This window comes from Myotis lucifugus, unplaced genomic scaffold (assembly GCF_000147115.1).
Source record: "Myotis lucifugus unplaced genomic scaffold, Myoluc2.0 scaffold_225, whole genome shotgun sequence".
Lineage (NCBI taxonomy): Eukaryota > Metazoa > Chordata > Mammalia > Chiroptera > Vespertilionidae > Myotis > Myotis lucifugus.
The window spans coordinates 233,265-251,234 of record NW_005871273.1 but is presented as its reverse complement, the minus strand read 5'-3'; the positions used below and the strand labels follow the sequence as shown (position 1 = coordinate 251,234).

Below are 17,970 nucleotides of genomic sequence, written 5' to 3'. Positions count from 1 at the left end.
TTACATCCTATCGTATAAAATAAAAGGCTAATATACAAATTGTCCCCTAGGGAGTTCGACCACTCACTATAATGTGCGCTGACCACCAGGGGGCGGCGCAGAATGAAGACCCCGGCAGGCAGTCAGAAGGCCCTGGCCTGCCCTGATTGCTGGCCAGGCCTAGGGACCATACCTGTGCATGAATGTAATGCACTGAGCCTCTAGTTTTTATATAAGATCTAAAAAACTAGAATTATAAAATAAAATATTAATAAATCAGCTTCATCAAACTTAAAAGCTTTGAAAAGCACCATAAAAAATGAGGAAGGAGGCCACAGGCTGAGAGAAACTATTCTCAGTACATATATATGACATAGGGTTTAGATCTAGAGTGTATTAATAACTATTACAACACACTATTTAGAAGAGAAATAACTCCATTAAGAATAGTCTATGATTTCAACCAATACTTCACAAAAGAAGATATATAAATTTCCAAAAAGTGCATGAAAAGATACTCACTAAAAATGCAATTTAAAATCAGGATGTGATTTCCCCAATATACTGATTAGAAGAGATAACAGATAAAAGAAAGAATACCATATGTTAGCAAGCACGTAATGATAGAAGTGTAATGTTGCAATTACTTTGAAAAGCAGTTAGCAATTTCTTGTAAAGTTAAGTATAAACTTATTCCATCCCTTGCCTCTACCCAAGAGAAAGAGACATATATGCCCATGAGAAAATCTGTGCATCATTGTTCATAGTGGCTTTATTCATAACTAGAGGCCTGGTGCACAAAATTCGTGCATGGGAAAGGTCCCTAGGGCTGGCCAGCGATCAGGGCCAGGGCCTTCTTTCCCCTGGCTGCTGGCTGCTGGCCAGGGCCTTCCTTCATTCCGCACCATCCCCTGGTGGTCAGCGCATGTCATAGAGAGCAGTCAAACTGTCAGTTGGTCGAACTCACAAGGGGACAATTTGCATATTAGCCTTTTATTATATAGGATAGTCAAAACTAGAAACAATCAAATGTCCATCAACTTGGCAAATGAGGAAACAAATACGGGTTTGTTCATATAATGAAATACCACTCAGCAATAAATAGGAAAGAACTACATACAACAACATGAATGAAATTAAAGAGCTGAGTGAAAGAAGACAGAAAAAAAGAGTATATAGTCTATGATTATATAAATTTATATTTTTTCTAGAGTCTAAATATGTTGTGTATAAAAAGTTTTAATATATAATAACAGAAAAGACGGTATTTGACTCAAACTAGGAGTTAGGATAACACTGGGTATGAAAATAAGGAAACCTATTGAATTTATGGTAATGTGCTGCACCTTAAATAGGGAGGTGGATTTAAAAATGTGTAAGTTTGTCAAAATTTACCAATAATGGATGGACCTTGAGGGCACCATGCTAAGTGAAATTACTCAGACAGATAAAGGCAAATACTCTATGATCTTACTTACATATGGATCTAAATAATAATAATAATAATAATAACAATATTAATGATAATAATTCCAAGTCTTAAAAGTTTGACTAACTTTTAAGAGGCGTATCCACTTCTTTCAGGAAGCCATTCCTGATTCTTCTATATTTCCCAGTTAGTTAAATGATCCTCTCTTACAAATCCACAAATCCACAAAGCTCTCTTACAAATCCAGCATGGCCCAGTGGTTGAGTATAGGCCTATGTACCAGGAGGTCAGAGTTTGATTCTAGATTAGGGCACATGTCCGGGTTGTGGGCTCGATCCCCACTAGGGGGTGTGCAGGAGGCAGTCAATCAACGAATCTCTCTCATCATTGATGTTTCTATCTCTCCTTCTCCTTTCCTCTCTGAAATCAATAAAAATATAAAAAAACACACACAATTGTACAAAGCTTTGAATGTATTAGTAGTGTACCTGCCACATTGTTTTATATCTATTTGCTACTATACCTGGGACTGCACTAAATGTGAGTTCACAGAGCAAAATGTTATCTTTTTAACTCCAGTGTCCAACACAGCGGCTGCCGCATACTAGGCACTCACCAATCAGTTCTTGAGTGATTGAATGACTCCATGAATAAATAAATAATTGGAGGAATGTTGTTTTCAGCTGCAATCAATTTAGCCAGTCTAGATCTCTGGTTCTACATAAAATGTGTATGCTTGTCCCTGTATTTTATTTTATCATATTTATTTTTCTGTCTGCATTTTGACAGGAGGCCTTTGTGAAAAACGAATGAGATTAAGTGAAAGTGGCAAGTCAGAAAAATTTAAGGGACCGTTTTGGTGATAACGATGATGGCAATGATGACAATGTCATTGCAATGCTTTCTTAGATCGGAACTTGTAGGCGAAGCAGGCAAAGAATCAGAAGTCCAGAGAGTCGGCAAGACAGGAAGGCTTGGCAGTTACCAAGATTCAGACATAGCCATGGGGTGCTCTGATGTGACAAAGTTGGAAGGATCAATAGATCTTAAGAATGAAGGTAGGGTGTTAACCAGTTTGGCTCAGTGGATAGAACATCGGCCTATGGACTGAAAGGTCCCAGGTTCAATTCCGGTCAAGGGCATGTACCTGGGTTGCGGGCACATTCCCAGTAGGAGGTGTGCAGGAGGTAGCTGATCGATGTTTCTAACTCTATCCCTCTCCCTTCCTCTCTGTAAAAAATCAATAAAATATATTTAAAAAAATAAAAGAATGAAGGTAGGTGAGGCACAAGTGCAAAGGCCAGCTGACTTGCAGCAGCAACGCCAGGAGACAGGGACGTGCTGGCCAGCCAGTTGCCTCAGCTCAGATGCTGTCTCTCTGTCCTCTCTGCTGACTGCGGCTGGGTTCTCAGGAGTGTGATTTCAGCTGGAGGTGCCACCTGCGGCTTCCAGGTACATTACACCTTAGGCACAACCAGAGGTGCTAGAAATACAGGAGGTTCTTCAACTATGACTCAGAGCGCTGTGGCCAAGCTGCCTCTGTTCTAACAGCATCCATGCCCTCTGGACATGAACTGTTGCCAAAAACATATCTGCAGTGCTGTGGGACATTTGGAACTGAGTCAGGAATGAACATAAAAGGGTGCTGGGGAGGGAGAAAGTAAGAAGTGGTTGGTTTACAGCCTGGCCCAAGAAGACAAGAGTCCAAATTCCTTGTCCTGTGATGATGCACAACTCCCTGCAGCCCAGGATGCTCTAAGAAAAGGGCTCATTTCTTCATTGGCAGAGCTGGCAACATCCTTACTGCCCATAAGGGAGACAGACCCTTTCACTGCAGATGTAATTACTGCATCCGGTGCCTGCTGTGCAGGGACAAATCGGCACAGGCTCAGTGGAGCAGGAGGAGGCCCCGGAGAGCCCGGATGCAAGCATTTGTGGACGGCAATGGTGTGGAGCGTGGCGGCGAGCTGAGCAAAGCCGGTGGGGAAAGGAGAAGAATTCGGCAAGAAGAGTTCTGAATGTCTCCGTTACTTCACTGAACATTTCTCTTAGGAGCCAACTATCCAGGGTATCATTGAAAACAAACTATTTCCAGCTCTCCAAGGGGTGACTCTCCCCAAAATGTGACTCTAGAGTGGGAAACCTTGAACACAGAAGGTGCAGGGGATAAAAAGGAATCACAAAGAAAGAAAAGGCAGAAAGGACATCAGTGCTTGCCTCCTTGGAGTAATGAGGCTCTGCAGAGGGCCATGGAGTGGGCGCCCTTGGGTAGGTGTTCCGGGGGAGATGAAATTTCCTCACCACCTCCCTCCACTCCAGTTGTTGTCTGTGTGTGAGTTAGTATCGGCCTCCAGCTGTGAAGCCCAGATTCAAAGTGAGAGTCAACTATTTCTGTTTAGGACACCAGATCCCCTTGACCCTGTGGAAGTCACCTCTCTGAAGCTGGACATTCCTAACACTGCAGGGCCCCTCTCTGAGTAAAGTCCTCGAAGCAGCTGCCCTGTCTTTCTGCTTCCCCTCCCTCCTCTGAAGCTCACACACAGAAGCTGACCCAGTCTGGTCTCCACCTTTAAATGGAGGAGGAGGGGTTTCCGTGCACCACCACCATTTCTGGGGTTACATCTTTATCTCTGCCATGTTGGACCTGGAATCCAGCAGAGCTGGGTGGTTGAGGAAGGAGACAGAGAGAAAAGAGCCTGCAGAGACTGAGACAAAATGCCGGTGGCACACAGACTCCATTACTGTAAGATGCTCAAATCACTCATTTCATGTGTCCAAACTGAATTGTATGCGATGAGGCACATCATCCCAACTCTTGGGGTGCATCCCTTCATTGAGTTAAGGAGTCCCCAGCACAGTCTCGGGTTTTCCTCAGTACGTGATTGGTCAGGAATTGAAGAATTCCTTCCAGATCATGAGTCACTGTCATCTGAGACTTAGGCTGATGGGAGTCTCACTATTGGGTTGAATGGTGATATAAATATTCGCCCTAGCTGGTTTGGCTCAGTGGATAGAGTGTTGGCCCATGGACTGAAGGGTCCCAGGTTCAATTCCGGTCAAGGGCATGCACCTCAGTTGCAGGCTCGAACCCTGGAGATTCCTGGCCCTGGTCAGGGTGTGTGCTGGAGGCAACCAATCGATGTATCTCTCACATCCATGTTTCTCTCTCTTTGTCTCTCCCCCTCCCTTCCACTCTCTCTAAAAACCAATGGAAAAATGTGCTTGGGTGAGGATTGACCCAAACAAAGTGAGAGAAATAAAACCTTAGCAGTAAGACTCCCTGATTCTTAGTGCAGCATATAATTTTTAGGCAAGATGGACTAGAAGAGAGGGCGGACAAGAAAGAAAAGAACAAGCTTCCACCACCACCTAATACAGATCAAACTTAAGTGCCTTCCACAAGCATCCTTCATATCAAAATCCCTCCTTTCCATCCAGATGGTTCTTCCTACATCCGGGGACTAGTCTAAACAGATCCCTATTGCCTACCTCGTTCTTTTTCTCTGGCTCCTAGAAGGTAGGTATAGGATTCACAAATAAGCATGCATTCATTCAATAGGTACTTGTTTTGATCAACGTTAAATTTCAAGGCATTGATTGTGCTAGATGCTAGAGGACATCGCAAATGTGTAAGCCTAGTATCCACTCTCAAATGGCCTAATTACAGGGAGCGAGGTTACCTCTGGCCAAGGCAGAACACACCATCTCAAAGAAAATTTAGTTAATTAATGAGGCAATTAATTAAGACAAACCACGTTTGCTCTCAGAGTAGGAGAATTCAAGGAGACAGAGGCTGGGTTATGTCACTCGTTGTTGTGTCCTCAATGCCACCATTGTCATAGGCACTCTTAACACACCCCGTGAGCACCTGGATGTAAGTTGCACACTTGGGTGTAAGGAAGTGGTGACCTCCTGGGGTTGATTGCTGCCGAACCCAGAGCTAGAGTTGGTGTGTCTTTCTTGGCCTGTTTCTAGCCGATTTAGATGTGGAATCCCCTCTGCAAGCCACCCAGAGCTCCTTAGGCAACTCCTAGAATCTTTTCCAACCCGCGGTGGAGACAGTAGCTTTGAAAAGACCCTACACAGCCCCCTACCTGTCTCATCTATACATATAAAAGGCTAAGCTGACTCGCACATGCATGATACATATAAGGTTCTCGCTGGTGCCAATCGCACATGTGTGTTTCAATCTTTCATTGTCGATCATGAGAGAAAGGGTGAATAGTGATATTAAAGTATTTCTTCTAATTAATTTTCTTTCAATGTGCATGAATCTGTGCACTGGGACACTAGTGTATATATGAAAGAGATGGCCCCAACCACACTGCAGCCATGCTATGCTCTATAGAGCAGGAACTATACTCCAGTCACCTGTGTTACATGCTACCTCATACACCACATGGTGAATTTCATCAGAACTGCTTCAACTGTAAGTAACAGCAACCCAATTAAAATAGCTTGAGCAAGAAAAAGCGATTTATAGGAACTTTTGTGCTAGAGACATAGACATTTGTTAGAAAGAAATGGAAATGCCTATGAGAAAAGGAATACCAAAGACTGCAGGTGCATACATCTGGCCCTTCCGGTCTTTTAAAGATATAAATGTTTTTGTTGATTTTAGAGACAGAGGAAGGCATGTACCCTGATGGGGAGTGAAACTGGTGAACTCTCAGTGCATGAGATGATGCTCAACCAACTGAGCCACACCGGCCACGGCTTTTAAATCTACTATCAAGGGTGCTCCTCCAGGAGGTAGGGGGAAATGAACTTCTCTGAGGTTCCTTCAACATCTGCCCAGATAAAGGAGCTCAATGTTTGAATTAAAGGACATTATCTCCGGAGTCTGTGTGGATCCAGGCTGCTTGGTATTTTCTCTAGGAGCCCATGATTTCTGTTCAGCAGGAAGTCACCGTGGACCCACTGCTGAGGACAATTAGATCTACTGTACTTGTAAAGCTGGTCTCAATTTTATCAGTGTCCAAAGGACTCCAATAGCATAATGTCATGTAGCAATTGCATTGAGAAGGCCTATGGCAGACGGCAGGCGGCACCGGATGCCTTGCCAATTCCAATTTTCCTTTTGAGTTAGCCGGGCTTTTCACTTGCTATGATATATGCTAATATCCATTCTTACATTATAATCTAAACATTATTTGGAATAGATACTGTCAAATTCCATTCTCCATTCCTGCATAAGGGAATCATATTATTAGTCACTCTTTTCTGGTTTGTAGATGGAGAAATGGAGACCGAGGCTTAGTGATTTGCCAGATTTACATAGAGAATGAGTGGATCAGAAAGGAAATGTTCCTAGTTAAATCCAGACACATGAACATTTCATTTCCAAGCTCTGTGACTCGCAGCTCCCTTTGTACTTTCGAGTGCTCATAGAATAAAGACCAGCTTCCTTAAAGGGCTCTGTGTGAGCTGGCTCCCAACTTCCCCATCTCATCCAGTGTCTCTCCTGCTTCCTACAAATTCAAAGCACAGTTCTTTAGTTTACCTTGGAGAATCTGCACATGCTTCCCTTGACTAGAAGGTTTCCACATAGCCCAGCCCCTACTCCTGCTTCCAGTTAACTTTCTGGTCATCTTCCTATGTCAGCTCAAGCGCCAGCCACTGTCACAGGGAAGACTTACCCTGGACTAGTGCATACCTCCCTGTTGCCCATCATAGCAGTTACTGCACTTTGACAATCTGATGAATCACTATCTCTATGATGAGACTATAGACTCCATAAGGGCAAACATCATGTCTGTTTTGCATGCTATTGTTGCTACAGGGCAACCAATGAGCAGGGGGGATGCTCAAGTCTTCATAACATATCAAATGAATGAAGAAACGAATGTAAAAGACATACATATAGGGATAGCCTTACAACAGACATCAGGCGGCATGTCCAATTCCAATTTTATAATCGAGCTGAGCTTTTCCCTTGGTATTATACATAGTAATATTCATTCTCATTTATGCAATCTAAAAAGCCCAGTGAAGAAGCTAAGCGGAATTCAACGCAAGCCTAATTTCCAGCTGCCCCATTTCTCAGGCACATCGTTTCTCAGTGTGAGGAGTGTGAATAGTATTCAGTATGGTCGCAACCAAGAACCACACCTCCAGACATTGTATTTGTTTGCTCTAAGATGAGTGATTTCGCCTGGACCCTTAGGAAGAGAAACCTAAGGAATTATTATCTAGTTCTTCTTAAAGTCTTTCCCTTAGGAAAGAAGAGATAAATGCCATCAAAGCATCATGAACCCACACTCCTTAGTGTTCCAGGGGTACAGTCCCCACTTTGGAGCCAGGGTCAGGGTCATCAGCTACATCTACTACACAGCGATGCTGGGTGCCAGTATCCTTCTGCCAGGAGAACTTGCTCTGCCCTCCCCCTACTCACACAAAAGAACTTCAGCCTCCCAAGGAAGAGATTCTCAGGAATTTATGACTCAATCAACTTACCCAAAAGGAGCATAAATGGGATTAGTTTTAATATTGTTAAGTTGCAAAAATACAGGCATATGTGCATGCCAAAGCGAAAATGCACGCAAGCAAAGGGGGGAAACATATGGGCACCCATATGGTGGAAAGCACATTGCTAGACCTTCATACACTTCTCGTTCACAACAAGAACCGGAGTTAGTGAACATAAATTTGCTTTGCAGAAATGTGAGAGAAACAGCTTGTTTGCCCATAACCGTTCTACTGAGCAAGATGTGTATAACCTTGATTTCTCATCTCAGACACCTCTTTCTCACACTCTGGGGATTAATTAGGCTCCGAACACAACTTCAGATTAGAAACAAGGATCTTGGCTGCCTTGGAGAGAGACAAAGAAATAGTAGCAGGACTGGGTGATGCAGCAGGTCAACTAATGGGCAATTCCTGTTAGTGGCGGGGAACTTGTACCTGGGATGGCTTAGAAAAGAAATGAGGTTGGGAGGTCTCCGCGGGTTTATTTTAATTGAAGCAGAGAAACAACAGGGACTTAGAGCAGACAATGGCAAGAATGTGGTTTTCATTTGGAGGCTGTGCTTTTCTTTGAAAGGTTCTGGGTGGTAGCTAGAAAAATCCCCGGGTATGGGAAGGTAAGTGCGGAGTTAGGGAGAACAATATAAGAGCAGGGGTGATGCTCAAAGCTAGTGAGCACCCTTGGGTGCCCCGGATAACAAGCAGAATGTGAGAAAATGTATCATTTTATACCGTACCTGTTCAGCTTCAAGCCATGGGAGCCATCTCCGCACGTATAAAGGGCCTCAGATTTGGAACACAGGAAGTCGGTTCCTTCCATGGACCTACCACTTCAGTTAGCTCCGAGTCATTCATCATTAGTTAACTTTCCCAAGTTTATCTCCTTACATCTGAATCAGGCAGGCCGTGCCTTCTCTGACCTAGTTTAGAGAGCTGCTGTAAACTCACTTGCAATGATGCATGTGAAAATATTTTATAGGCAATAAATTCCTACATAAGCATATTATGAGTGGAAAACTAAGATTGATTTCACTTATTCCTATTTTTTTCTTTTATAAATATATATATTTTAATAGTTTACTGATTTTTAGAGAGAGAAGAATGGAGAGGGGGAGAGAAAGAGAAACATCAGTTGGTCACCTCCTACACACCCCCACCCAGGATCAACACCTGCAACCTGGGCATGTGCTCTAACTGGGAATCGAACCACCAACCTTTTGGTGCATGGGACAATGCCCAACAACTGATCCACACCGTCCAAGGCTTAACTCTTTATTTAGAAATAATTACTGATTCACAAGAAGTTGCAAAAATAGTAGGCAGAGGTCCCATGGACTCATCACCAGCTCCCCCAGTGGTGGCATGTTATAGAACTAAAATACTGGATCAACAGACAGGAGAATAGTGCAATTAGTTGCATTACAGAGGTTACTTGGACTGTACCAGCTTTTGCATGTTCCCAGCTTTCTTTTGTGTATAATTCCATATTTCGTTACACATATAGATTCATGTAACTGTTGAAACAATCAATATATGGAATTATTCCATTACTATAAGGCAACTCCCTCAAGCTGCCCTTTTCTCTCCTTTGCCCCACCCCGTGGCAAACACTGAACTGTTGTACATCTTTATAATTTGCCATTTTTACAATGTTATAAAAGTGGAACCATATGGTATACAACCTTTTGAGACTGACTCTTTTCATGAGGTACAATGCCCTAGAATCCATCTAAGTTTGAAGGTCTTAATAGTTCATTCCTTCCTATTGCTAAATGACACTTTATGGTAGGGATGTACAAGTTTGTTTAACCTTTCCCCCATTGAAGGACAGCTGGACTGTTTTCCAAATGTAGCAATTGCAAATAAAACTATTATGTCATTTCAAAATTTTAGGTGGATAAAACAGACACTAAATCACTAATGAATAAGCCAAGACTGTCAAGAAATAAAAATCAAAGACAGAGGTAGGAGTAGGTAGAATAACAGGCATAATGATTTAAAAAGCATAATAATAATTCTTAGCACTTTTCTCTCAGGGCTGCTGGGGCATTTATTGAGTTAAAACATGTGGACTTTACTAGTATAACAAGGCTTGACCCACAGCAAACTGTCACAATACTGTCACAATCCATTTCCAGGCTCCATGTAAACTATAAGGATTCTGGGAAGAAATTTAAAAACATGGCACAACAGCAATGTAGAAAGATCTGCTAGGCATGTTACATGTGTCCAGAATATTACATGCCTTCCATTCGTTTTCCCTTTTCATCCTTGAAATAACCGGATGGAACAGACATAAGTGCTCCCATTTTGCAGTCTAGGAGGTTGAGAATCAAGGAGACAAATTGATTTTTCTAAAGCTACTCAGATTGCTATCGACTAGGGTCAGATTTTGGTCTCAGCTCTGTAAGAATCTGAAGTCCATGGTCTGTCTCTCCATGAGATAACACTACCAGCCACAGGAAACTGACACCCACACCTAAGTGCAGGCCAATGCCCCTTTCACTGGAAATGTTAAGGATTTGGCAATTTATTTTAAGATTTTCTTCTCGGGCATGTCTTGCATGAAAAATAAAGGTTATAGTAGAGACAATCTTGGACCCGTACATTTTGCAACCTACACATCTAGCACAGTGACTAGAAGGTAGAAAGGCCTGCTCAATCTGGTCACAATCATGGATAATGACTATGCTGGTATTTGCTCTCTCAGTTCACATGGCGTTCACTCAGCTAGTAACTACATATATCTAGAAGAAACCAAACATTATTTTCCCTCAAACAGCTGTCATCTGTGCCATTTATCACATTCATAAAACCGCGTGCCCTTTCTCACAAAAAGTTCTCTCCCACCACTTAGGTTCTTATTCAGGATTAAGCAAGCTGGGTATATAAATTCTTATTCAGAACAAATTAGAAGTAAAGAATCAGAAGAAATGTGGCTGCTAAAAGGCAAGTACATTGACTTTAGGAGAAACCGTCAATTAATAGTCTGATCAGAGAGAAGGAAGAAAGAGAGGAACTGTAAAACACACACAAGAATTTAAATATTATTTTAGGGCCATATTCCTGGTTATCTTAGTTTCCAAGTGCTGAGATACAAACAAATAATATGTTTGATGTTTGTATTACATTATAAAGGTGAGGCTAAATGGCATTCACAATACTCAAGGAAAGAGAGGAGAATAAGGTAGTATATTTTAAAATACTTCCATTATAAATAACTCAAGTCAATGTGTTAAGGAGTCAGCTTCAGTTACCTGGAAAATTCACTTCCATGAAATAACTCATTCACTTTCTCCCTCAGGTATTACTATAAATGAGTAGATTGTAGGAGTAACAAATTCTTAGGTGAGTAGCTGTCATCTTCATATCTCCATGGAAAGGAGCCAGAAAAGAATTTTTTTTATTTTTCCCAAACATCTGGGCCTTTCCAAGTATGTCATTGGAAAGGGAGCCAGGTGTGTAGGCATTCGAGTGGATTAGTATGGCATCCTGAGGGGGAGAGACAACCCCCCTTAGAACTCAACAGCCTGCACCGCCTCCTCTGCCACCCCCATCTTTGCAACTCTCACATTATTTTGGTTTTATATTCATGAGTCTCCCACCGAATGCTGGGCCAGTGCCCCTTCTTCTGTCCCTCAGCAAGGGAGACACATATACTTGGAACACCCCTGTTTCACAAATGTATTCCAAACACATTGGCCACTCGCCCATCCATTTTGCCTGTGTTGGGACCTACCCACTCTTTTCATTGGAACATATTTGTGGTAATGCCTGTGATGCCATCATTATCCTATTTCCTAAACTGTAGACCATTCTGTGTAGATTTCCATGTGTGAAGGCTGACAAACAGTGCCATATTTTCTAGCAAATCTATATAAATGAATGTGTTTTTAAAAAAACAAACAAAAACTAAAATACCAACAACACATTATCTGCTTAATGTCAGGGTACTCCACTTTTTCCAGACACCACAGGGCACAATCTCCCACCAGAACACCAAGACCAGCGAACCCCTCATAATCTTATTCCCCTAGATCAGCGGTTCTCAACCTGTGGGTCAAGACCCCTTTGGGGGTCGAACGACCCTTTCACAGGGGTCGCCTAAGACCATCGGAAAACACATATATAATTACATATTGTTTTTGTGATTAATCACTATGCTTTAATTATGTTCAATTTGTAACAATGAAATGGGTGGTCACTACAACATGAGGAACTGTATTAAAGGGTCGCGGCATTAGAAAGGTTGAGAACCGCTGCCCTAGACCATTTCTATGTTCTGTTAGTGTTAATTGTTAATTATCCTGTTAACCAATGCAAAAAAATCTCTCCATTTTACTTTTATTCCGATCCTAGAAATTTCCCCACTTTGCTTTCTCCCACCTTTCTAATCTACCACCAATGGATTTCATGTAACCACCTTATGCCTTCCCCTGTGATTTTGATGTATAAAGTAAGTTGTAAAAGTGCCATTTCCAGAGATTTTTCTCACTCCGTTGAGATTTTGCTTCCCCGCAACTGTCCTCAGCATGGCTCAAATAAACTCATAAATAAAAATTCTCTATAGGTTTGGATGTTTCTTATGCCAACAGTCATTAGTCTACATCTCTTTTCTATAATTTCTAGGGATTGGGGGCATGTTCTTGGTCTGTCTTTTTAAACCATAGTGTTACCGATATTCTTAATCTTTAATAATCTGCTCATTAAAATATTCTTTTTCTTCATAAAAGTTTGTTTACTCATTTGTTATATAGATCCCCAAATTTAAACAACAGGTTTAATGTATTTCATTAGCATTTGGAGAACCCAGATGTCCAGTGAGCTCAATTATCCAAAGTAATCCCACTGGAATGTCAACAGAAATGTCATTGCAGCTTTTATTCCTTATTGTTGCATGCTGAACTAACCGGTAAATTATTCTAAAAATGCTGTTTGATGTTCAAGTTTTATTGGCTGCTCTTCTGAACCTAATAACCTAGACTTTCCAAAGCCTGCTCAACTCCAGGTGAGAAGGAGTCGCTGGCTAAAATAAATATTGTTGGTCACAGCAGATGAGGCTTTTAAACTCGCAAACCCGCCAGATTCCAATGCTTTTTAAACTTGAGAAATTATGCTTTGACTTTAAATTCTTCAATGTCATTACTATGTGTGTGTGGGTGGGGGGAGGTGGCAGGGATAATAGGGGAAATGCAAGGTGAAGGCCAGGGCTGCAGAGAAACAAAAGGCAATTTGAAAGTAGAGCATCCCTGGGAGAATTAAAGAGGCAGGATCATTTAAATTTAGGGTTTTCTGATCTTTTTTTTAAGGCTGCATTGCAACTATTACATTGTAGAAAAGGTTGGAAATATGGATGAATCTCCCTATTTTAAGAGGAAAATCTTATCAGTGACCACTATAAACATTGTTAAAAACCCTTACACAATGCCAAAGTGCTTTTCCAGAGATTTCTAGGCTTAGAAAACTGTATTTAGGATCAAATAAATGCATCCTGGGATTTTTAGCATTTCTAAAAACACTGGATTTCACCAAATATGTACAAATTGGTCTGAAGGTTAGACATATTTTGGATATAATGTAAATCCAAAATTCTCCCTGACTGAGCAAAATCCCCATGGGGCTTTTGTCTTTGGGAACACACACTATTGCTGTGGTTATGCTAACACAGAGCTGGGTGAGGCTTCTTATATACACGTTAATATTCTTGTTAATTCGACTTTATAATATTGGCATTTGGGGGTCAATAGATGAAGCCTTTATACAAAGATGATTCATGGCTTCATTAGCATGTCTTTCCGTGGAACAAGGCAGGGCTGAAAGCTGTATTCTCCAGATGTATTGGAGGGAGTGCAATAGTGGAAGCTTACACGGCGCTCCTAGTACCCAACCCAGTCTCTTACTTGTAAGTGCTGCTCACATGATTTTTGTTTCAAACTAAGAGACACATTTCAGATCATCATTTGTAACATCTCTACTCTATAAGTTTAGATTTTATTGAGACTTAATTAACATACAATAAAGTGAACCTATTTTTATTGTACAGTTTGATTAGTTTTGACTAACCTAAACAATGTCACTATCCCCCTATTCAGGATATAAAATATTTTCATCAACCCCCACAATTCCCTTGTGCCCCCTTGCAGTCACTTTTTCAAACACTCCTACCCTAGGTAAGCACTGATTTGACTGCAGTCTTTATTGACTACTTTTGTCTGTTCTATGATTTCAGATAAAATCATACAGCATGTACAGTGGGGCCTTGACTTACGAGTTTAATTCGTTCCGAGACCGAGCTTGTTAAGGAGCTCCTTAACTCAAATTACTCTGTCAACTCAATGCAAAAAATCGGCTGAGAGACAGCTGGTATCTCAAAAAACTCGTTAGTCGGGACGCTCGTAAGTCAAGGCCCCACTGTATTGTGTTGTATCTCACTTCTTTTGCTCTATAGTGTTTTTGAGATTTATCCATTGTGCTATGTGTATCAATGGTTTGTTTCCTTTAATTGCTGAGAAGTCATCTGTAAGAATATATCAAAATTTATTTACCCGTTGATAGTTATTTGGGTTATTTCTAGTATGAGGTTGATATAAATGAAGTCCCTATAAACACTTGAGTACAATGCATGTTTGTGGACATTTTTGTTTTCATTTATTTTTGCTAAAATACCTAAAAGTGACTTGCAGGGTCACATGCTAAGTGCATATTTAACTTCATCATAACTTGCCGAGCTTTTTCTCCATAGGGCTTATGCCATTTCGCATCTTAGAGTTAATGTATGAGTTCCAGTCACTCCACATCCTCACTAACACTTGGTATTGTCAGTCTTTTTAATGTTTGTCATTCTAGTAGTTGTATGGAGGTATCTCAGTACTGTTTGATTTTCATTTCTAAGATAAAGATATTGAACATATTTTCAGGCGCTTATTTTTTGTTCACATATCTCCTTTTGTGAATTGTCTGTTCAAATATTTTGTTCATTTCAAGGTGGGTTGTTACAATTGTGCTGTAAGAATTCTTCACATAACCCAGATGTAAATTCTTTTTGTCAGGTGTAAGTACAGCAAATGTTTTCTCCCAGTCTGTGGCTTGTCTCTTCATTTATTCTTTCTTAAAATGTGTTTTTATTGTTGAAAATATTACAGATGTCCCCTCCCCCCCTTTGACCCCTGAAACCCTGCCCCCACCCCCTCCACAGGCCTTCACCACACTATTTTCTGTGTCCATGGCTTATGCATATCTTAATGGTGTTTTTAATTTTGATTAAGCCTGTTATGGGTTGAAATGCACCCCCCTCAAAAGATTAGGACCTTAAAGTCCTAATTTCCTGTGTCTCAGAATGTGACATCATTTGGAAGCTATTGGCCCGGTGCATGAAATTCATGCACGGGTAATATTCCTAGGCCTGGCTGGCGATCAGGTTCCCCACGCCCTGGTCTCCCCGCCTCCCCCTTCCCTCGCCCCCTCAGTGTCCCACTGCCCCCACTGGTGACCCACCATGTTCTGCACCGCCCCCTGATGGTCACCACATGTCATAGCCAGTGATTGAACTCCCAGTCTCCTGGTCGAACTCCTGAGGGGACTATTTGCATATTAGCCTTCTATTATATAGGATAGGATCTTTACAGAGGTAATCAACTGAAGATAAGGTCATTAGTGAGGGCCCTAATCCATCATGTTTGGTGTCCTTATTAAAAAAAAAAAAAGAAATTGGCCAAGGGATGCACACAGGGAGGAAGGTCATGTTAAGATGAGACCGAGATCAGGCAATGCACCTTCACATCCAGAGACACCAAAGATGTCCAGCAAACAACCAGAAGCCCAGGAGGGGCAGGGGCAGACACAGACACCTCATAGCTCTCAGAAGGAACCAACCTGACTGCACCTTCCTCATGGCCTTCTAGCCACCAGAGCTATGCATTTCTATTGTTTAAGCATCCAGTTTATGGTATTTTGTTATGACAGCTGTATTCAAGTAATATAAAGCCCAATTTATCAAGTTTTTAGTGCAAGGTTACTAAGATTTATTTCTATGTTTTCTCTAGATCTCTATTCTTTTTACATTATATACACATGCATACTCCACATTTTCCTCTTCCCTGGGTTGCATGTTTAGATTTTCTGTTGCCTGAGGGAGCCACTTGTTTCTTGTATAATTTCTAGAATTAATCATTGTTTCTACTAACAATGTAAATATATCAAGTGGCTCTGTGTTCATCTCTTCAAGTTCAACTTGGAGTAAGTTTTAGTTCCAAGGGCATAAGACCTCTTGTCTTTTTGGTTCCCTTCCTAGTAAGCTGAAGATGCTCATAGCCAATGTTTCATTACTAATCATTTCATTACTAATCATCTGGCACAGGCATGACCCCCCCCCCCTACACACCTCACCATTTCTTTCATTTTTCCTCTACTAGAGAGCGCTATATATGAACAGGTCAAACACATGGGGCTCTGGGTAGATGTCCCAAAAGTACTGAGCATGGAGACCCTTTATCTCCTCGACACACAATGACGTCAGTGGTCCCAGTGGACACTGCCGTCTTCTCCACTCTACTCAAGAAGGACAACCCATCAACTAACCAACACAATCTTGACCTTGAGAAATCAGTTTCTTTGTTGGAAGTTATTCTTACGGCACCTCTCTTCTTCATAGTCAGGAACACAAAAATCAGATAAAGTCATAAAAAGGACTGAAATAATAATTCAGTAAAGATTATCTATAAATCTTCCTTTAGGAATGGGATACTCAGTGACTGTTGGGTGTGGCCTTTGCTCTGACATTACTCTGGTATCAAACAGCATTGTTTTCTGATTCCGGAAGTTCTGATGTACAATGGAATCAAGTCTTCAAAATACCGGCTCTAAGAAGGTTCTATAGGTACATGCCTTACCCTTGACAGACAGGTGTCTCCACGTCACAGTTGGCTCTGGTCTGCCAATAGCAAGACACAGCAGGGTCACGCTGCTTCCCTCGTTCACAGTGATATCTGAGGAGATGTTCATGATTTGTGGAGGGACTATGAAGAAACAGAGAAGAGAATAAATACATGAGAATGAGTCTTTACACTCAAAAGAAGGTGCTAGCCTATAAATATTCATATAGCATGCTTTTTAACGAGTAGCGTCTCAATAATAACATTCAGATTTCTTGATTGGCCAAGGATATGGCCACCAACACAACATTTACAGTGCACTTACGTCTTGCAGCAGGAGGCGGGTGTGTGGGTGGGGAAGAAGCACAGGAACTGAAGACAAGGACATTAATGCTTGTTGATTGAAAGGTCAAACCAAAAGGAAACTACTTACAATGTTTTCTGAGTTCCTGTCTGTCCACATGCTCATTTATTTTAGTGGAATTGCTGACTTAAGCAAATAGGCATGAGTTGCCCCCACTTAAGCCCTTTTTATTTTTCAGTAAAGCCAACCACACTGAGTTTGTTACCCTTCCTTGAGCATTCTAGCCATTTTCATTTTCTTTGGCCTTGCACCGATGATTCCATCCTGCAATTCTTTTCTTCCACATTTCTTTACCTGAAATTTTCTTCTCATTCCTTAAAACACATCTTTTAAAACACAGAAAAACTGCCTCTGGTTTGCACAACCAAGAGTCAGGAATGCATTGCACCTGCTACTATGGCGACTATAATATTGTGTTACAAAGCATAAGCATAATACCCCAGTGGTTAGGGGCGGGGCTCTAGAGTTCAACTCCTCACCTGTTGAATAATTTTGGGGAAGGTAGACTGCCCTCCCCTCTTAGTTTCCTCAGCTGTGAAGTAGAGATTATAGTAGTAGCTAAACTAACTGTGTTGTGAGGTTTAGACAAAACAATGGCTTCGTAGAGTGCCTGATAGGAAAGGACCACTCAATAAATATTAACTACCAGACGACAAAGAAGACGAAGATGGAGACAGCAATAATTACGTCTTCCTCAATAAACTCTTGAACTCTCATGGGCTAGGTCCATGTCCCTTTATCTTTAGCATTGCAAAGGCTAACATGATCCCTGGCTTTGCTGTCTACCCTGTCCCACCTGCAGGCCTGATTCTCTCAATTCAACTCAAAACTCAACATTGGAAAATACCCCGATTCCCCTCAAC

The 17,970-nt window shown here is 41.5% G+C and overlaps 1 protein-coding gene across 3 annotated transcripts in view; it reads right to left on the bottom strand.

Moving 5' to 3' along the window:
- OPCML (opioid binding protein/cell adhesion molecule like) overlaps positions 1–17,970 on the bottom strand; it is a 179,784-nt gene that overhangs the window by 62,910 nt on the left and 98,904 nt on the right. For all 3 annotated transcript variants that reach the window (XM_006098233.3, XM_023761992.1, XM_023761993.1), the window contains exon 2: positions 16,762–16,887. In XM_006098233.3, coding sequence (XP_006098295.1) covers positions 16,762–16,887 — 126 coding nt within the window. The remainder of the gene's footprint in view (positions 1–16,761; positions 16,888–17,970) is intronic.